The sequence below is a fragment of the Gadus macrocephalus genome, chromosome 14 (genome assembly GCF_031168955.1).
Source record: "Gadus macrocephalus chromosome 14, ASM3116895v1".
NCBI classification, from domain to species: domain Eukaryota; kingdom Metazoa; phylum Chordata; class Actinopteri; order Gadiformes; family Gadidae; genus Gadus; species Gadus macrocephalus.
The window spans coordinates 17,450,314-17,471,321 of record NC_082395.1 but is presented as its reverse complement, the minus strand read 5'-3'; the positions used below and the strand labels follow the sequence as shown (position 1 = coordinate 17,471,321).

The 21,008-nt window shown below is 45.1% G+C and overlaps 2 protein-coding genes across 10 annotated transcripts in view; one reads left to right on the top strand and one right to left on the bottom strand.

Moving 5' to 3' along the window:
• Positions 1 to 6,104, top strand: part of kif13ba (kinesin family member 13Ba) — a 40,615-nt gene extending 34,511 nt beyond the window's left edge. For 4 of the 6 annotated variants that reach the window (XM_060071531.1, XM_060071532.1, XM_060071533.1 and 1 more), the window contains one exon: positions 305 to 6,104. In XM_060071531.1, coding sequence (XP_059927514.1) covers positions 305 to 585 — 281 coding nt within the window. In that variant the 3' untranslated portion in view covers positions 586 to 6,104. The remainder of the gene's footprint in view (positions 1 to 304) is intronic. The other 2 variants (XM_060071535.1, XM_060071534.1) reach the window with 1 other exon arrangement.
• Positions 6,105 to 6,387: 283 nt separating this feature from the next.
• LOC132472085 (homeobox-containing protein 1-like) lies at positions 6,388 to 19,419 on the bottom strand. 4 transcript variants are annotated; one of them, XM_060071539.1, is made up of 10 exons: positions 19,163 to 19,419; positions 15,748 to 16,230; positions 15,266 to 15,351; positions 14,565 to 14,675; positions 13,730 to 13,886; positions 13,446 to 13,528; positions 11,552 to 11,647; positions 11,164 to 11,258; positions 10,812 to 10,895; positions 6,388 to 10,546 (listed from the first exon to the last, which is right to left on the bottom strand). In XM_060071539.1, exons 1-10 carry the CDS (start codon positions 19,174 to 19,176, stop codon positions 10,373 to 10,375), a joined length of 1,383 nt encoding a protein of 460 aa, XP_059927522.1. In that variant the 5' UTR covers positions 19,177 to 19,419; the 3' UTR covers positions 6,388 to 10,372. The 4 variants fall into 4 exon arrangements, with proteins under 4 accessions (XP_059927522.1, XP_059927519.1, XP_059927521.1 ...); XM_060071536.1 differs by having other exon boundaries at positions 6,388 to 10,720; positions 19,163 to 19,414; XM_060071538.1 differs by having other exon boundaries at positions 6,388 to 10,720; positions 11,164 to 11,252; positions 19,163 to 19,414.
• Between the last annotated feature and the right edge of the window lie 1,589 nt (positions 19,420 to 21,008).

Sequence of the window (21,008 nt, the reverse complement as noted above, 5' to 3'; positions counted from 1 at the left end):
CGCCACCCATTCCATCTTCATCATCAAGGCTGTCTTCGTCAAGGCTGTCTTCATAACAAATTTAGAAATTAGACTAATTAGAGATCACCTTGATGTGGGATATCCACCCTAACACATTAAGGGTTACAGTAAGGGCATTGCGCAGACGCTCCAAAGTTAGGACATTTTTTAGAAGAAGGAAACAATATATTGCTCTCGGTACAGTAAAGATATTCATAGAAACAAGCACGTAGGACTTCAATAAGTTATAAAATGATGTCTAAATGAACGTGAATATTGTTCACTCCCCCACCCTCACTAACAGCCCCCCCTCCTCTCCCCACCGCCCCCCTCCCTCCAGGGAAGAACGACGGCACCATCGGGGGGCGGCAGTACTTCCGCTGCACCCCGGGTTACGGGGTGATGGTGCGTCCCGACAGGGTGGTCCGGCGGGAGCGCGGCGTCCGCGGCGGGGACAAGCGGCGCACCGCCGCCCCGCCTCCGTCGGCGGAGCTCTGCCCCCCCGCCGCCCACGTGCCCGTGCTCCGCGGCAACAGCATGTCGACGGGCCGGCGGGGGGAGAACCGCAAGTCGTGGAGCAGCTGAAGGGAGGGGGGGGGCGGCGGCGCCGGCAGCGCCGCGGGCCCGTCCCGCGACACAGCTTCACAGAAGGGACAGACGGTCATATTTATTTAAGCTAACAGAGCGGAGTCTTTTGTAGATAAAGACAAGACTGCCCTGCGGAGGTGGGATCCACGCAAACAAGCAGCAGTGACGCACCTGGAGGCCATTGGGTGGTGGTGGTGGTGGTGGTGGTGGTGGAGGAGAAAGAGGAGATCTGACCGGACTGCTTCGCAGCCACTTCCTGAACCGCTCCAACAACACTTCCTGGGCTTTACCCCCGACCCCATGTGATTAACAGGAGGAAGCCCTTCACTGGGAGCCCCTTCATCGTCCTCCCTACCCCTGCTGTCCCAGCATGCATCTGGGTGTCCGAACCCACTCGAGGACCCCCCCCCCCCCCCCCCCCAGGCTTTCTGAGGAGTCCTTTTTGGTCTTTAATTCAGAAACCATCCCCCCCCCCCCCTTCCCCACACGTGCCTTCATCGTGACAGAGTTTTAATCTCTTATCTCCATGAACAAGTTTATTTTATTATCATTGTGAAAGAGTCTCTTTTATCTCCGTAACTGACATAATCTTTCATCCTCATGAACGAGTTAATCTTTTTCTTTCTCCGAGTTGTGTTTGTGAACACAGCAAAACCTTGTTTTTAGGTGTGAGGTGATCTCAGAGACTGGTGTGTGTGTGTGTGTGTGTGTGTGTGTTTGTGTGTGGTCTTTCTTGTTGGAGGCAGTAAGCAGCAAAGGGAGCAGGCTGTCTTACCGGGGAGAGGTTTAATGTGGCTGGAGCTGAGACAGGGGCAGATGGAAAGGGCTGACTCTCTGTTCCATACAGTGAAAGCCAACGGGAGCTCATCGGTTACCTTGTCAGTTACAATGTCGTTCCACCTGAATGACTTAAGAGGCGTCGTCTGTCGCGTTGGACACATTTGGGAGCAGCGAAAGGAAAGAGCAGACTCAGCTCGTGCGACCTCGGAAGCATATTTCTTCCAAAGCACAGCGATTAAACAAAGCGGGAGAGTGTCTTGTGTGAAAGGATAAAGAGGAAACAGAGCCTCGGAACTGCTTGAGCGGCGATATCCAAGTGGTCTGTGGATGAACGATGGCAAAATGTACCCGAGCCATCCATATCTCCAGCAGTGTTGAGCAGCAATCGGAATCCGCTGGAAGTCTCTTCTCTGTTCAAATGCATATCCTGTCGCGTAGAGTGGGGGATCCACTGCCGAGTGTCTTTATTTATAGCCTGCAGCGGCTGAAGGGCTGATTTCATGTGCCAAGTCTTGATGTGCGATGATTGTTTATTGTCCCACGTTGTTGTTTTTGTTGGGATGGCCTGGTGGTACCGTGCACGTGTGGCTGGAGAGGAGCAGGGGAGGCAGATTTGGGAGAAGTTGAGCACATTTCGTTTTTTTTTTTGCAACCTGCAGAGGACGCAATCTCTGCTATGCATTGAATCTTACTGGGCGAGCCGTGTGAGCTGGGGTACTCCTTGTTAAATTCTCTGGTTTGCTGACTGGGAGACGAAGACATTTGTCAAACTCTAGCTTGAAAACAATGTCTCGTTGGGATGATGGCGCCGGATGAATTGAGTAGATTTGGGAATATTTGTAACCATATTTTCGGGAGTGCCTCTGTTGAACATTCCATTAGAACGGTGTCTCTGTGTACCCCCACGGTGTGTCTCCGCCCTGGGGTACATCTGACGGCTTCCCTCATTACCAACAACAGGAACCTACCTAGTTGTGGCCTACACACACACAGAGAAGCACATGTAATATATAGTTATATATAGTATATAGTATACTGTAATACTCAAGTGTCCCATCTACAAAACTATCACGGATAATCCCACATCTACTATAGCTGTTGGGGGCGGTTCTGAGACCCAGACGGTGTCCCCATGATCTATTACTGTTAGGCTGCAGGACCCCGTGGGTTAATGAGGCTGACGCTGATGAAGACCTTGACCAGGTCGAACTGTCGTGGAGCCTTTTGCGTTTGCTATTTATGTTGATTTTAGAGATGCCTTTTATTGATGTGAGCGATTATGAAGCCTTTTAAATGAATATTGCACAAGTGATTCTATGAGAACTGCTGCTGTTAGCATTGTAAATGTCCCTGTAAATTAATCAAATGATTTATGTAGCTGTAGTGTTAAAGCATGAATAGTAAATTAAGTAGAGCTCTTTGCTCCGTGGACCCAGTCAAATTTGAAATGAGAGTACTCTATTGAAATATCCTATTTCCAATATACTTGTGCTCAAAGATTAATTAAATGAGTCTAGGTTGAACAAGTCAGGGCTCTTGGTTATGTGGCCAAAATAATGAAGAATTATCATTGATTTAAAAGGCACTTTGCAGTGTGTGTGGACTTGAAAGAGAGTGGATGTGAGTTTGGGATGGGAAGTGATCCAACAACCTACTGTCTGCTAGAGGGACCTTGGGGATTGGAGGAAAGCCATTCTAGGTTGTTGAAGGAACCTAATGGAGTAATTACTTTAGTCATCTCCCATAATGGGTTCTGACGATGGATCGTTCCATCCATCACGCGGGACCCGTTCAGTGATTATGAAGTATAACGATCTAGAGGCACCATTTAAAATGTGGATCCATCTGCTCCACGAATGGTCTTTAACCTGATCTCCTCCGTGTTCTCTGGTTGGTTGGTAGTCATTCTTTTAAAAGAGAAGAGTTGGCTGTTCGGTATTTCCATGGGTAGTTTTGAAGGGGAGGTGGGGAAGTTGGTCAATGGTTTATTGGCTGTCATGTTTGAGCAGGTGAGGATTGATTGGCTGGCATGTTGGAAGTCGTCAAGGCTGAGTTAAAGTTAAAATTGGTTATTGGCGGTCTGAATAGATGGTTGGTCGATAAGTGGACTTTTGGGATCGTCAGAGTTGTTGTGTGTTCCTTATGTGGTCTCTGATGTGGTAAGAGAGGGGAGGAATATGCTCCCTATTTGTTGTGTTTTATCAAAGGTGTGTGTTTGTGCGTGTGCGTGCGTGTGTGTGCGTGTTGGGCTCAGTAGGCTTTGCTCAAACTTATTACCAGCGAGGAAGGGATCCACCAAGCATCACTGAGGGGGTGTGTGGTTGAATCTGCCATGTTGACAGATGACAAACCGTCACCTAGGAGTTCTGCGCTGCCACGGGTACCATGGTACCATGTTTACTATGGCGAGTTGGCTGTTTAAAGGCGTTCCTACCCTAGTGACACACTCACTGTCTCGACTGAGATCCGAGGTGGTGGGAGTGTTTGAGATCACGCCAGACTTCCACTTTGAATGACTGTGCCTCACAGGTCATGTCTTCTTCCACGTTTGTCCATATCAAACATTTTCAAATTCAATTCAGACGAGTACATTTCAAAAAATGACATGGGGCTTTATATTTCTTTGCCTTGAGTTTTTATCAGACGGAATCTCTTATCCAGCGGGAAACTCTTCAATTTTAACTGTAGTGCTACCGTTTATTTTGCAAATGTTTTGCCGTGCTTGTTTTCTTTCTTTATTGTAATTTTCTGTCTATGAAATGGTCGCTTCCTTTCACCCTTTTTCATTTCATGAATCTGTAGCAGCCTATAAGTTGTCCCCATCAGCCCTGGTAGTGATGCAATCTGTTGGTTAGGAATGGTCACTAGAGAAGTCTGTCCTGATGAACATGACTCCATGACCCAGAATCACATGACACTTTAGAGTCTCGGTGGGAATACTCGAATGGCATCCTGGATCACGGGCCTCATCCTGCCCTCCAACATCCAGGAGATCCATCCCTAGATTGAACATTTCAACTGGAACTCAAGGGGACCATTCCAACTACAAACCCCAGACACAAGGTGTTAAGCCATACAGACGAGAATCTACACCCCAACCAGGACGTCTCACACGCCACCAATTAGTAGCAATGTTACTGCCTTTATTTGAGTGGTTCTTCGCAGTGTGGTCGTCTCTGACTGTGACACATAACCAGCAGCAGTATTGGTCAAGTCCATGACTTTAACAACTCCCAGAACCTCACTACGGAACCAGTTCCGATCCAATGTGACTCTTGATGTGTCCAGACAATGTCGAGGTTCTGTATCCGGTGGTTGTATTTCCGTTTTAAAGGTGCTTCACAACGCTTTGTCTCTTTCGTCTTCAGTGATCTGGTTGCACTGGTCCTTATGTTTGGCCTGCAGCGCCCCGTACGACCCCGTACGATTTGGTCCAGATTCTTTCTCCTGCCTTATCAAGGCTGTTATCTATGCTTTTTTTTAAACCCTATTCCTTTTTTCTTTCATACATTTTATTTAAAAATGCGACCCATTGTCTAATATTTATTTGAATGGTATCAGTTTACTGCTGTCAACTATTGTAGTACGGTTAATAACGGTTTGATGCAAAGTTTCAGTATTTTTGACTTATGTCATGCCTCTTATTTTAGAATGAAACTCGAGTAGTTACCGCCCATATGGGTTCAACACGGCGCCCCCTGGTGGCTGCATCTACACCTTGCCTAGGCGTGATTCCCCCCCATAGACACACAATAATAAAACAAATGAGAGTGAAAGTATGGTCCTTCCATTCAGATTAACTCATGTGGCTTGCTAAATGAGTTGGTTTTGCAGTATTAGATTACAATAAAAGTAGGTTATTACTCAGGAAGTATAGCAGCCAGCAGGTGGCGCCCACTTCTTAAGACCTGTGGCTCTGGACCCGATGCGGCTGCAGCGTGGTGCTCTTTGTGCTGGCCCGGTGTTCTCTCTCAGGACCTTCAGACCCCAACACTGCCCCACCAATGTCCTGCTCCACAGCGCCCTCTCCTGGACCTGGTGGCCCCAGCAAGGCCCACCACTGCCCCAAGACAAGCAGTGGATAAACTATGTTCCCCAGGCTTCCCTCGCGTTCTCATCACGTCACTTAACATCTCGTTAGGGGAATGGTTCAAGTGCCTGTTAGGTTGGGACTGAGCCTGTAAACCGAAGACAAAATATTTTCACCTGGCTTGGGCTTGGATGCGAGTTGTGTTGAAGCGCACCCCATGATCTGCTGAGAACCACGCCCTCCGATGGATGTGTTAAGAGCTAACTCATCAAGGTCTAATAAGTCTAAACCCGATAGACTCTAATATCTATCCATGGATTGGGTTTGAAGTGGCGAAGCTTAAATTCAACTACTCAACTCCTTTTCGGGACGAGGGTCAGCTAGTTCAGTTGCGATTCTCCTTACTACCACTAGAGGGCATTGTGCGGTTGTAAACTGGAGACGTCATCGTGCTGATCTTGTGGTAGTGACCTAATGTGGGAACGGTTGTTCTGTATGTACGAACCTATGTGTATATTGGAGCATACTAGACTTATAAACACAGAGCACAAGTTTGAGCTTTGATTAATTTAAATGTTTTATGTAATTCTATGCTGCAATCCAAAGAATAATCATGTGTTATAATGCATTTATAATTTCCATCTTTTATCATCTGGACAATAATCTCCCTGACAAGAAAAAAATAAAGAGGAAAACGAGAACATTGTGAGCCGTTTTGCTTTCCATTTGTCCCGAGGATTTATATACAATCAAGTTAATTCCAATAGGTGCAAAACCCAGACATTTAATCTGGGAGTCTTAATACCCTAACCACTACACAAATCAATATAACAAGGGAGTACAGGACATTTCCACATCTTGTTTCCTTGAGACATTAAAACACACCAGGAGGGTACAGAGATACCCAGGGAACAAACTGCTGACGTCCACCCGGGCTACAAGATTGTGCGTCTGTGTGTGTGATGGAGAGATAGAGCTGGAGATGGATCCTCAGTTCAGACATTTTTAATCACTTTAATTCCCTGGCGGATACAACGGCAATAAAAACAGTTTCAAATTAAATCAGGATTTTTCAACAGATGAAAAAAAGGAATAAAAAGGCTTATGTAGGCATTACTACATATCGATTACAAAACAGTCTACTGTCCAAAAAGGCACTAAACAGTGACACTGAGACAAAACACAGGACGTCCTGACATTGATCATTTCAAATGAACCAAACATCCTTTAGAAGTTTGTTCTTTCATCTGAAGAGTTCAATAAAAAAATACAAATTTAAAAGAATTTACACGGACAGAATAATATTTGAAACAATTTAATTCTGTACTATGTAACTTTGCAAGGGAGCAGCCAAGTGGGTTAGTCGCGAATGGTGCTGCAACCAAATCACCCACGTTCTCTGATGCAATAATCACACGACAAGGAAGTGAATGTTGAGCTACAATGTGTTGTGGCAATTATTGTTTGACTTCCCGCAGAGCCAAGCCTGGTCTGTCTAGTCGCTGTTGATATGATGGTTAATCATGGACTTTTTGTTACAAATATCTGTTAGCAGAGAGTAGATAATAAAATGTAGGATTTTATTTTAACTTTTATCGCTCTCTAGATACTCTTTGACCACAGTTTACTGCTGGACCTGATTGGGTTGATCTCAGGTCAGCCTTGATGGGCCGTTCTCGGTTTAATACAGGGGAGAGGGAGGTGATCTGGTGTCACTGTACAGACTGAGGTCAGTCATGTTCCGCCTGTCATAATCTCTTTTTCGACATGGCTAAAGGAAGACCGGAGGCAGATACTGCATGTTACAACAAAACGACACATACATGGTAATACAGACATGACTTACAGTCCGGAAACAATCTTTATAAAACATGCTGACATCTTAAATGAATCACATGACTTAGTCTCTGCTTGGCAGATTTCACAAAAAGAAAAAAAGATATAAAATATTTTGCAATAGCATTTGTGAATGTATATATATATTTTGTTTTAACATATTTGATTACAGTACAACATCACTAGCTAACAACGCCTCCGTTTAAGAAACACTCGGTGGGAAATAATTCAGGATTCAAGTTAAATTAGACATTTGGTCTAAAACAAACCTTGTGGTACCTGGTCAACATATATTCTTGGATGGACACTACTTGAATAGTTCTGTAAAAATACCCCAGAATAAACAGCAGAATATTCCTAGAATCAGACAGTATACGGTTTTCCCCAACAAAAGCGTGCAACTTCAAGCTGCTTCATAAGCCTTGAGAATGGATTTGGTAAAAAAATGGTTACTCAAATGAGGGTAAGGGATCGTATGAAATCAGGTATATTTTCTATATCCTATTGGAGGGTTTCCTGGGGAATTTAGATGCAATTGTTTCACAATAGTTGCGGTGCTGCCAACAGTCCTGGAAGCTTAATACAGTATATTTCCAACAGTCCAGGCAGCTTATGAATAACTACTTTTAAGTTTTCCTGCAATCTTGTCTTTAATGGAAGATTTAGGAGTTAAACTGGAGAATATTATGATGCACTTTTGTGCTTTGAGATAAAAAAAAAAGAACGTAAAGAGGTCATGAAACACATAGTATCATCTTGTCCGGTTTGGTTTAGCTCTTTCAAGAGGAACTTCAGTTCAGTGTCCGCTTACCAACCAGATCTAAGAAAGTATTATTTTTCACTGGTGCCTGAGGATAATGATTGTGTTAAAAGTATTGTCCTATTTGCGTAAAACAATTAATAAACAAAAGATATTGATCTCTATAGTCCCTGAAAAGTATGGTTGGAAGCATGTTTCTTCCATGTTGAACTGAAAAACCCCAGAGATTATATCTAAATTAATCATATTGAGAAATCCTCAATACAACTATAACGGTAAAACCTGGTAGCATGTTGAAGCAGCACTCTATGGAGCGAAGTAGTTAGCTTACAAGTATTTAGCTTATAAGATTTGGAGACTGAGGTATTTGTAAATAGTTTATTGTTAAAATAAATGTTGTATCATGAAAACTTGAATCTTTTCACTTGATGGCAGCACTAAGTTTAACCAAACAAACTGGTTTGATTTAACATGTTTGATTTAACATGACATATAGCTTGTCTAAATAGCATATTTTTCTTGTGTAAATAGCTGGCTAGTGTGTAAATATGATAGCTTGTGTTAATATTTACAGTATAGCATGTTAGTGTTAACAGTATCTAGTTAGTGGTAACACAAGCAAGCTATATAGTAAGCTAACAGTATAGCTAGCCAGTGTCAAAGGGTATGGCTAACAAGTGTCAACGTTATAGCTAGCCTGTGTTAATTGGTAAGTACACACTAACTAGCCAGCTCTAGTTTTCCACCAATTCTGCGCTGGTGAAGCACTTTTTTTTAAATGCCACCATTAGTCAATTCAGTTAAAAAGGTGTTTAAGTAATTGATCATCCTACATTTGAGTTACTTTGCAGAGGAAAGTTGCCTTGGACAGCAATGTCCCAAATGTTACTTTTGTTTTCCACTTGTCTGACTGGTGTCAGGTGTCAGTCAGTATATTACACTGATACATGGAAAGCCTAAGAGACTGGAGAAATATGGACAACTCTGTACGGGAATAAGATTGTTTAACATAAATTAGGCTGTCAGACATTTCACCGTATGGGCAAAACATTCAATGCATCTTCAGTGTGATGCGTTTGTTGGTTAATTGTTTTGCCCGTAGGAGGTCAACGCGGTTCTGGCTAATGGCCAGTCACACAAAGTGCAGTTCAAGGCTCGAGCCCTTTTCAAAACACACGCAATAACCACCCTTTGTTATTTTGCCCATGGCAAATTAACCAGATTTTGATACCACACTTTGTAGCCTTGACTTTGTAGCATTAGACTATTTACAGGTTATGCAATTCTGACCTTGTTTAAAGAGTTATCTGTATTTTGAAAACATTTGTAATGCTTAAATAGATACATTTTTTAAAAGAGATATGCGTTGTATTTGCATTAATATAACACATCTCATTTGCCCTGTTTGTGACACCAATGATCCAAGACTGAGTACAACAAAACATCAAATAGTCCTGCCATGGATATGCCAAGAATGTGAGATTGTTTTTGATTCCCAATTAATTAGTAGATATAAAAGTTTAAAGCTTATCCGATTGGTAGAATTCTGTGGGGACTTTTCGCATTCATATACATTTGTCAGAAAATCTCAAGGTTTTCTACAGTGTGGCGTGACTTTCCTGGACTCAAGAATAGATTGTGGAAGTCACAAACAGGCCTAACCTCTGATGTGCATTTGAATAACATATCCATATAAAAATCTAACCTTTTTGAGTCCTTAAGTCTGTCAAAGAGCTAGTCCTCCAACTAAAGACAGAGGCGTACATTTAATATTATCAAGCTTCCAACCAGCCGCTACTGTCCACGTATTTCTAGACCTCTTGGTTTATCAATACGTCTCCCATGTTATTTTGATCCGTTTCATACTGCTAAGCCAACAGAGAGCCGGTTCATATATCACGTCATGAGATCACATTGGGTTCCGAGGATTTCTGCAGAACTCCTTACGACTCAAACAAGGGACAATGTTAATTTCCTCCACCCAGGAAGACAAGCCTCGGCGCGTCGGTCTATTTTCAGTATTTTCTGATATCTCTCGGCTATATTCAACATGTTTAGAAAGGCAGGTGGCCTGGAGGCTCTTGGCACAGTAAGGTATTTGACTAAAACTACGACTTACGTTTTCTGCTCACTCGTCTGCCTACCTGCCTTCCGTCAAACTGTTGTAAACAAAAATCGCTTATAATAATTCATTTATAATAATGAGCGTTATATCAAAGTAATAATTCTATTTTTGGGGATGTAGCGGTAATGCCTGGGACAGTCTGGTGTAGCGTGGGGGGGGGGGGGGGGTGGAGGTAGAGCGGTGAACTTGAACAACCACACCCAAACACCAACGCACCTCTCTCATCCCAAAGCTCCTCTCCGGCGCGCCGTCTTCATTCGTCCTCCATCGTCTCTGTCTTGATGTCATTTCCTGTGCTGCCCCCCGCGCCGCCGTCAGACGCCTGATTGGCTAGGGCTAAGATAGTATGATTGACCGCCGCCATCTCCACAGCCAAGCTGATCGGGTCCTGGACCTCAGTGGGTGAGCTGTGATTGGTGGGTTCATCCTGGAGGGAGGGGGAGGGGGGAGACCAGGACACACCCGTCAGTCTGGAAGCCTCTGCCTGAGCCCCCGCCCCTAACAACGATCGGCCTATCAGAGGGTTGCCCTTCTGTCCAGTCACACCCCCCCTGCCCAAGCCCGGCCAGGCAGCCAACCAGCTGGGGAGAAGAGATGGGACCTGAGGGGAGTAGGTCGCAGGTTAGGTGGTGGCCGGCTACACAACGGTGGTGTGTGTGTGTGTGTGTGGGTGGTGGCGAGTACAGACGTACCTGTGTGGGTGAGGACAGGTCTATTCGGCTCAGTCCAAACGCTCTGTTTGCTGCCCTCTTGTCAAACACCGACACCTCAGAGCCCTGCGGTGAGACAACACGCTGGTCTGAGTACAGCTTTAGAGAGAGGAGACGGGACCCCCTCTATCGTCTCCGTATTGTGGGGCTAAAGAAAGAGAAGCTCAACCTTCTGCTGGTGGACCCCGGGAGCTGCCCAGTAGAACCCCCAGCTCTATACCGATGACACTGGGAGCTGCCCAGTGCTTATAGTGGGCATAGCGTCCACATTATTAGACGAAGGGAGGCTGGAGCTCAGGGGGTCGGCCTTGGTCGGCAGGACAGCGCTTCCTACCTGCTCTGGGAAGTCGTTGCCGTCCACCTCGTCGCTGTTGGAGTGGCCCCCCGGGCTCACCACATCCATGCCGTGGCTCTCCAAGATGGCTGCTTCTTCAAAAGACACAAAACTCACCATAACATATCAGGGGGTCAAACCTTGGGACCGCATGCATCACTCGTACACACACACAAACACAGAGTGTGTTCTGCTCGGCAGTGCATGCTGCAAATACTTTATGGATAAAAAAAGGTCCTTTATGAGCCTTTGGCAGGCCGGTCAAAGCAATATGTATATTTTGCACAATCCTGTCAAAATGCAAAACACGCACGACACACAAAGAATAGCAACATGGAAACACACATGTACTAAAAAGAGATGCATATCGGTTGGTGGAGGATATTACCTATGTTTGCGCGCCTCTTCATCTCTTTGCGTCGGTTAGCGAACCAGTTATAGACCTTCAGAGATGTGACCCTCTCCAGATCAGACAGCTTCTTCCCTGTCAGGAGGAGCCAGTTAAACATCCATCTCGTGTGTGTGTGTGTGTGTGTGTGTGTGTGTGTGTGTGTGTGTGTGTGTGTGTGTGTGTGTGTGTGTGTGTGTGTGTGTGTGTGTGTGTGTGTGTGTGTGTGTGTGTGTGTGTGTGTGTGTGTGTGTGTGTGTGTGTGTGTGTGTGCACTCTTATTTCTCCATGCCTCATGAACACAGCCTCTTGAAGTTCAAACATTTGTTTCCGTCTAAATACTCTACCTGCAACAAATCTATTCTGGTATGATTGCAGTTTATAAATAGCCCCTGGTTTTTACAAGCCATGCCAATGTGACCCAACATCCTGCCGCCGGCAGGAATCTGTCACTAATACAGCATGCATAATGCGGCCAGATTATCGGCTGCAGGCGTGCATATCTTAACATTGATTTTGGCATTAACGTGGAGACAAATGGCTGCTTTATGCTCCTGACATGTGTTGATGCATAGGTATTGATTGGCGCAGTGTACACCAGCTAGCTGCAGAAACTCCACCTTAATTAAACAGACCAGAGCCTCCGATAGAACTATTTCACAGAGGCGTGATGGTGGGACAAACCCCGGTATTGCTCATAACATTAATTATGTGACTGCTCCTTTAGTGTTCCCGGGACCCGGAGGGAGACATATCGGCACTCGTTAAGTCAACTCACCACGCCCTGGTACAAAAAAGGAGCCGACCCATAATTAGTGCTAGGAGCAACAACTGTGTTTGTCCTTCTATACCTCGGAGAAAGGGTTCTAAGCATCACCCATATCTTGGGATTTACTCGTGTGATTCCAGACACTAGTTAGAACCAATTCTACCTTTAAAAAAAACAAAAACAACCCCATCTTGTGTGGCGCAACGTAAAACACACTCTTGTTAGGGCCATTGTTATCGAGGCTGGAAATGCACCCATTACATTTAGGCTACGTTTACACGATGACGGTCTGAACAGAAGACGCAAAAGTGGCGTCGCGTCTTCACTTTTTATTCCGCGTTTAGACGAGCATTTTCGGGAGGAAATCTGCGTGCATACGGTGACGCAAAAGTGTGTGGAATTCGATTGGGTATGCATGCCAGGCAGCTAGGTGGCATGCACCTAGCCGCATGACACAACACCACCATGTCTGAGCGCATGCGTAGAATCTCCCTTCTTCTCTTATCCGTTCCGCAATAAACAAAAAGATCCTTCTCTGTTCAGTAATACTATCTGTACATATCCTGTACATTTCGTGGAAAGACTCCTGTACGCTTGTTAGAGCTGCCAGAGCAGCTTGAAGGTCCGACGCATGGAAATAATCTGACATGTTTGTTTATTTCCTTGTACTGGCACATGTATGTGACGTAAACGCGTATGGGACGTGAGCAGATCTGAGCAGTGTTTTGCGTCTTGGCAGTGTAGACGGAAACGCTACGGCGGAGCGTATTCAACTTTTCCACTCTGGAGGGTGGTTTCAGATTTATGCATTTTCATGCCCCAAAAACGCTGTCACCGTCTTAACGAAAGGCACTTCCGATAAAATATTTTGTTGTTTTTACCCGCAAGCGTCCTCGTGTAAACGGGGCCTTAGACCCTGATAATGTTAAAAGGTCCCATGACATGCCACCAGGTGGGATGTGATTAGCCGTTAGACGCCGTTTTGAAAACCTGTCTCTTATGACATCACAAGTGCACCTAAGCATAAGTCCAACTAGATGTGCGACAGGTGTCACGGGACCTTTAAACAGCGCTGGGATGCCCTGCTGCTGTAGTGTTGCCAGCTCCCTGCCTAGCCGGCCCTACCTGGCTTCTGGATGACCGCGTTGCAGGCGCTCGCGATCTCCTCCCTCTTCGCCTCGTCAGGGTACTGGTTATCACTGAAGTAGCTACTCACACACACACACACACACACACACACACACACACACACACACACACACACACACACACACACACACACACACACACACACACACACACACACACACACACACACACACACACACACACACACACAGAGGTCTTTAGATAGTCCAACATCCACCCCTTTGTTTGATATGACCACGGTATTAGCCCCGCCCCCTCACCTCTCCATGACAGAAAGACACTCCTTCCTCCAGGTGAAGCGACTCCCCCGCCTTAGACGGGACCCCCCCGGCATGGAGCCAAAGGAGGGCGGGGTTTGGTGCCACTCCACCATCTCGTCCATGGCCATTGGCGCGGGCCGCATGGCCAGAGTAGCCCCTTCACACACACACACACACACACACACACACACACACACACACACACACACACACACACACACACACACACACACACACACACACACACACACACACACACACACACACACACACACACACACACACTTAACGTTGCAACTCCAACGTTAAGTTGTGTGACAATAGCGTAGAACATTCCTTAAAGACGGTATGGGGGACCGCCCAGTGGAACTACAGTCTTCCCGACCAACCTGCCCTGCTACCATAGACTCTTTACTTGGGTGTAGTGTAGCCACCAGAAAAGCCAGATTGTTCCCAGTTTAATTTCACTCGTGTGAAACAGGGATGCACATCCACAATCAGATTGGATGCTTTTTCATACAGCATAATCCAGTAAGAGTAGAACCGTCTCTGATTAAATCTGAAGAAAACAGCCGTTGTTGTAAGTAGCAGATATGATAGATGTGCTTTGTGCATTCCGTGGAATCTCTTTCAGTTTGGTATGGATTAGGAGAACTTGTTTATAGAATGCTTATGACTTTAATGTGACCTTGTGTTGAACGATTAAGACTATCAGTATGTAAATGACAGTATATTTACCCAAAATGGTTGATGACGTGATATGAAATGGAGGTTGAATTTGGTGGTCAAAGGGCTGGTGCTGCTGCCTGTTCTGTTGTGTGTGGGTGTGTTTTACCTGGGTTGGTCTTCTCCAGCAGATACCAGCGGTAGAAGGCCCGTTTCTTCTGGTCACTCAGGTCTGATCCCTGCTGCACCAGCCAGTGGGAGATCCGGCTCTGACTAATTCCTGGAAGGAGAAATCGAGAAAAAGGTGACATGCTTTTAGTTTAGTATCACAAAGTGTTGCCTTATTCGAATTGGTTCCCTCGTGCAAAATAACGTGCACTATTTAACGAGCGGAACACCCTGGCCATGTTCATTATCAAACCTTTGCAATATACCTATATTTCTAGCACCACCTCCCTGCGTCTTTTGTTTTGAGGAGCCTATAAGAAGTCACCTGGGTGGTGTGGGGCAGCCATCTTGGTGGCGTGTAGCATGGACATTTTGCTACAATCCCATGATGCATAGCGGTTTTCAATATCACAATGGCAGGCTCTTTATGTAAAAGTGGTGACATCAAACACAGTTCCGCTTGTTTATGCGACCAACACGTCATGTCGATGATGTTTGGTGCATAATTTGGTGCCTGAATTCCCCCTCCAGTTGTTCCCTGAATACTATATAGTGTTCATTATTTCTGGATTAGGGACTGAGGGCACAAGTGAGCCAAATTGAACATGGCATGCATGTCAAATGTCGCTTTGTCTGGCTGGCTATCAGTAGAGTTAACTCTACATTGATTGGCTGAAGGCCAGTTTGGGCTGAGACACTGACCTGTTACCTGGGCAACCACAGCTTGCGAGATCCGCCTGTTTCCCAGGAAGTTTTTGATCTCCTCTTTAATCACAGCGCTGTCCATTCTACACACACAAACACACACAGGGAGAGAGAATTTATAAATGTATTATGGGATGCATCAGGGAGAAAATAAAGAAAATATTGAATAAACCTGGATAATGTGAAAGTTGAATTCACTGACACAAAAGAGTAAAACATGGTCGACTCACTAGTGCACATCATTGCAATTAATTAAACTAATTGTCTCTTAATTCAACTAATGACCTGGATTATTCCAGTCTCTCTATTTCAGTCCCTCTCACAGCTGAGTGGACCTCTGCGCTGCCAAACCGTACAGGTGACAAGAAGAGCAGCACACAAACAGGATTATAGATATTTGGCTAGCCTAGTCAGATCTACCAGTAAACCTTGATTCACGTGAACCACACCAGTTCATGCTAGTTCAGCCTGGTCCTCACCTCATGAGTTCTTCCACCTTCTCCTCGAACTCCAGGTCTTCCTCACTGGTCTCGAAGCCGTAGCTCTGGGCCACGACCCCACCGCTGCTGCCGATCATGGCCACGGGAAACCTCGGAGGAGACAGCTTCCCATTCGCCATGCCGACGAGACCGTTCTCCGCCGCCGCCGCCGCCATGGAAACGGGCGTTGGGGCCGACGCCAGGAGGGGCGGCGAGGTGCGGTACAGGTTACTGGGCGACGGCGACGCCCCGTTCCCGGCGAAACAGGTCTGAGTGGCGGTGGAGGTGGTGGAGGAAGAGGAGGAGCGTGGCGGTGGCGGGCGGGAACGGGGGCTGGGCAGACGGCTGTGTTGGCGCTCCAGGCGCTCCAGGGTGTCCAGGGCGTGCACGATCTCCGCCTGCGTCATGCCGGAGCGCCACAGGCGCTGCAGCAGGTCGATCTGCTCGATGGTGAAGCGCGGCTCCTCGCAGGGATGGGACATCCTGGAGGGGCCAGGGGTCAACAAAGGGTCAGGGGTCAACAACTGGATAGGGGTCAACGGGTCAGGGGTCAACAATGGGAAAACAACTTGAGAACTTAATCTTAGAAAAGATCCAACTGTTGAAATAGAAAATGTTCATGGCGATAACGTACAAACTACCACTCGGGAAAGCTCTTTTGGACAGAAACGGCAGAACAACCGTTCTTTACGGGCAATTTCCCCTCTGTTAACAAATGACTTCATAATATTTGGGTAAAAATAGCACTGAAATGCTCAAACACTTTGTGAGATAAAAACTGAATGGTGTAACTGCCAACCCAATCAACCAATCGTTTCCCAGTGAGCCTCCTTTACCAAATGATGGTAAAGGAGGCTCATTATGAGCCTCCTTTACCATCATGAATTAGCTTCATTATTATTTTCTAGTATTCCCATTTTTTAATTAAGTTCCCTAGATCTGCACCTGTGTAGGTTCCTTTTGTTTCTGCTCCGTGTTAACCCGGGTGAAAGTCAAGCAATATATAATTAACCCTGGCAGTGCCTTTTCACAGTGCCTTGTTTTATCCATTGAGCTACAAAAGGAATATAACTCCTAACCCTGGCAATGCTAGTGCCTTGCTTCAGCCAGTAAGATGTTCATGGAGTAGATGGAGAGTGACGTTTTTTTTTTTGTGTTTCACCTCCGGCCCGGGCTGTAAGAAGATGATCACCCAGCAGAGAAGACACAACTAATTATCGGACAGACACACAGACACACGCACCTCAGTTTGTGTTCCCTGCACATCGTATTCACACACACTTGCTTATTGTGAGGACATCCTTCTCAGTACGTGTTCCCTGCACATTGTATTCAACATCTGTCAGCCTATTGTATACAGTAACATTAACCTAAACAACGAGCTGAGCTTTACCCCTGCACTTGAACCAACTGCAACACAGAACCAGATGCTGCAGTCTTGAAACCCCGCTGGATACAGGCAACAAAGTGAGGGCTGGGAGTAGATTATCTTTAACCTCATACTTCACTCTCTCCCGCACTCACCATGGCATTGGCCACGTGTGTAGAAGATGGCTTCACTGAGAACAACCAACTTTCTCCATCCTCTCTGTAATAATATCAATTCAGCCCCTGGGAAAATGGCATGTTTAAGCTACATTACTGAAGTGAGTAACCACCCTTAGCCAGGCAGAATCCCAGCTAATGATCCATGCAGGTTGGGGTGCGCTTTCCAAGCGCTAGGCAGTGCTAACAGCCTCTGCTGAGGCATTAAAAATAACAAATTGAAGCGACAACAGAAGATAGAAATGACAATCACGCCAGTTGACAAGAGCCCTTTCATTTACGCTGTGGATCTCCCGGAGACGTGTGCAGAATGTCTGGGGAGACCGCCACACTGATCACATAACAGGCTAATTAATCACTTGCCGAACCCCAAAGGATTATTTATCAACATGAGCGAGTGTACATTTACATCTCTTAGGTTAATATGATTGGTTTGAGGGACTATCTCTTGGACAAATGGTTTTCTAAACTGTGTGTGTGTATGTGTGCGCATGTGTGTGTGTGTGTGTGCTTGCGTGCTGAGGTTGATAATGTACCACTTTGTTTTCTCTATAGACAGGAGAGGAATCAATCCAAGCAACCAGCCAATCAAATCTCACCCTCTGACATAACATAACTGCGTCTTTTCACTCAGCCATCAGGGATGGGCCCTAACACAGGCTGGTTGTTCACAGCAGCACCTCCATGAACCTAGGCTAGTGGAAATCCTGTGGATGTGATCATGCTGCTGTATGTTTGCTATTCTGTAAATGCAAACAGACGAACAGTTGGATAGGCTATGGCTTTCTTCGTTGAACAATCCTTTAACTCTGTGACTGGGCTGACTATCAGCACATAGCATGTTGAGTATCAGTTAAACATTTGGCACCCATGTTGCTCATAGGAACTACACTGTTGGGGGCAGTGTATAATGTATAGTTCACCCAGGCCACTTCAGTGGGCAGGAGAGGAGATTTGATAAACACATGATGTGTGGGTTAGGAATTGAATTACGTACTAAAGAATGTAACCTTGATACGAGTACAGAAATTGGGTGCAAATGGGAATTTAACAAAAATTACCCAGTAAAAGTTTTGGTTGTCAGACATTCCCTTGATTCGCTCGATGCAACACATAGGCTCTGTTAGTTAATCATTAATAAAAGGGCATATGAATTATCGACCACCAACAGTATTTATTGCAGCATAAATTATCTATATGCAGAACGTATTTGAAGGGTCAAAAAAAGTTGAAGGATAGTCCTCAAAATAACCACCGATTGATGTTAATTTGGTTCCTGAGTATTAAAAGCATGCATTATTTGTTTTAAGGAGCTTCCCTAGAAATCAAAAGGAAGTTCGTTTCTGCACTTCAGCACAGAAATAGAAAAGACACACACACACACACACACACACACACACACACACACACACACACACACACACACACACACACACAGTATCCGGCTTCTAAAACCATGGCATGCAGATACAAGGGCCTATTGATATTAATAATCTGTGAATGTTGAATATCTGTAGGCCCCGGTCTTGTTCAAAACTTACTTAATCGGCTAGTTGTGTAACCGAAGGAAAGTTGTAAAGTCAGGCAGACAGATGTGGCACCAGATGTTCTGGGGGACTTCCCCCCCCCCCCCCTATGTGTTAGTAAGCAGCGCTGATTACTAAAACCCACCGAACACACCTGTCTGCCTTATAGCTTTACGTATACAACGATGTACATAGTTTTGATCCCTATAAGACAGTAGATTTCGGGTTGTATTTCCAGGGGAGAGGCCATGGTGTGGCAGTGCCAAGAAGAGCTGGGCGAGCCTACGGGATGGCTGCCTGCTAGCCGCCGTTAGCCGCCAAGTTCCCCGGGCTGCAAGTCTTACCTGGCTGACTGCATCCGTGATCGCCGACCTCCGCAACATTTAATTGACAGATGGATTTGGTCCCTTGTGTTTCCAGGACTAGCATGCACGGATGGGTTTCCGGTTGCTACTTAGAATGTTAATTTGATTTTACTGGGTAGCGAGACTGATTTGCCTTTGTCCGACAGACAGAAGCCATATTGACATGGCAACGCAATGCTTTCTGGGACTCGTAGTCGTATAGAGTTAGAACGACATAGACAGTATTCACTCTACTACATCATGGACCTATGGTCTACATCTTCTGCTTTCTTTTAGGTTTTTATGACGGTATGAAACCTCCTTTCTGCGCATTACCGCCACCGTCTGAGCCGGAGTATGAACCGGGGACCCTACTTATCTTAGACAAAAAAACAACAACATATCAACCAAAATAACTCAAACCTACATTACATTTTGTTATCTTTAAAAAAATGAAAACCTCATTTAAAGATCACATCCTCTCTATTTGCTATACTAATTTATACCCCTTGACTCCTTTAATATCAGTCTCTGGTCTCTTATGTTTTGAACGCAATTTAGTCTGGCAGTGTCAAGCCTTATAGGCAATGTGAAATATGGTGTCGAACTCTAATCGCTGTGTAGCCGGATTACAGTTAGAGCAATAACAATTATTGAAATATATTTCATGAATTTAGCTTATACCATACAAAAAGAATATGACACATCAATTGGAGAATTATGAGTACAAAAAAAAGTATGAAGTCATTGGTTTTCCGCACAAGTCGATATCTAGCTGCAGCGATTGCACATGACTGACGCGTAGCTTGTTAATTTATTTTGTTCGAGGTTTGCTTCTTCTTAATTATTTATTATGTGGGGAAAGGGTGTGTGCAGTGGGTGGCATGGCTGTATAATAACAGGGTAGTAGGGCCGTACAATCTGGAAGCCTGTCCATGGTTTTTGTTCATGGTTGGTCATGCTATGCTCAAGGCTGTATATGATTGATTGTCTGTGAGGGAAGAAAATGCATGTAATACACCAACCCAGGAAGACAAACCAACCCAGGAACACCCCAGGAACTAGGAACCTTTGAAGGACCCTTTTTGGGGTGTTGTTTTGACCCCAGTTGGTGATGAATATTCCCTTATTTTCCACAAGGGGGAGCTAAAGTATCAAGAGTTAAACAAAACGACCAGGTTGATTGTTTACCATAATTGTTTGCCATAATTGGTCATCTAGCGCTTGAGGTTTACTGACGCTAGAAGTGTTTTTATCAGGAACCATAATATTGCTTGCCCATTCCATCGTAAAGAAAAATGGGTTCCCAGTGGCATACATGTATATCTTCTAGTGTATATAAGCTACTGGAAGCGGTAGACCACTGCCTTTAGGTGTCACTGTCTGCCTATTATGTCCTTGTTCCTAAATAGCCATTTGTACATGCAAATGTGTCACCTATAATGGCAGATTGTTTTTTAGTCCACTAGAACCAGCACCATTTCATTCAACAAAACGTTACACACAGTCTTGCGGTGTAAACGCAATATTTATTTGTCCTTCTATACTCAGCGTCAAAAGGATTTGTTGTACCTTAATGTGCGTTGCGATATAATATAATATTATACGGAATATAATATTGTACAATGCATTGTTGTTATTATTGTTGCAATCATTTTTATTCTTAAAATGATTCTGATGATCATTATTAGGAGCTAGTAAGACTATTATTTTAGTAATGTGCAGCAGTATTTTTAGTGGCGTGGTCGCAGCAGCAGCAGCAGTAGAAGTAGTAGTAGTATTTGTTTGTAAACAACTAGATTTTGCATGTTAAATGTCTTGTAAGAGCAGCACTCAGCTATCTTTT

Coding starts and splice junctions, on each gene's coding strand:
- LOC132472085 (XM_060071536.1), bottom strand. Junction 13,887..14,564: donor GCTGGAGAAGACCAACCCAG/GTAAAACACACC, acceptor GTGTGTGTGAAG/GGGCTACTCTGGCCATGCGG. Junction 13,529..13,729: donor TGTCTTTCTGTCATGGAGAG/GTGAGGGGGCGG, acceptor GTGTGTGAGTAG/CTACTTCAGTGATAACCAGT.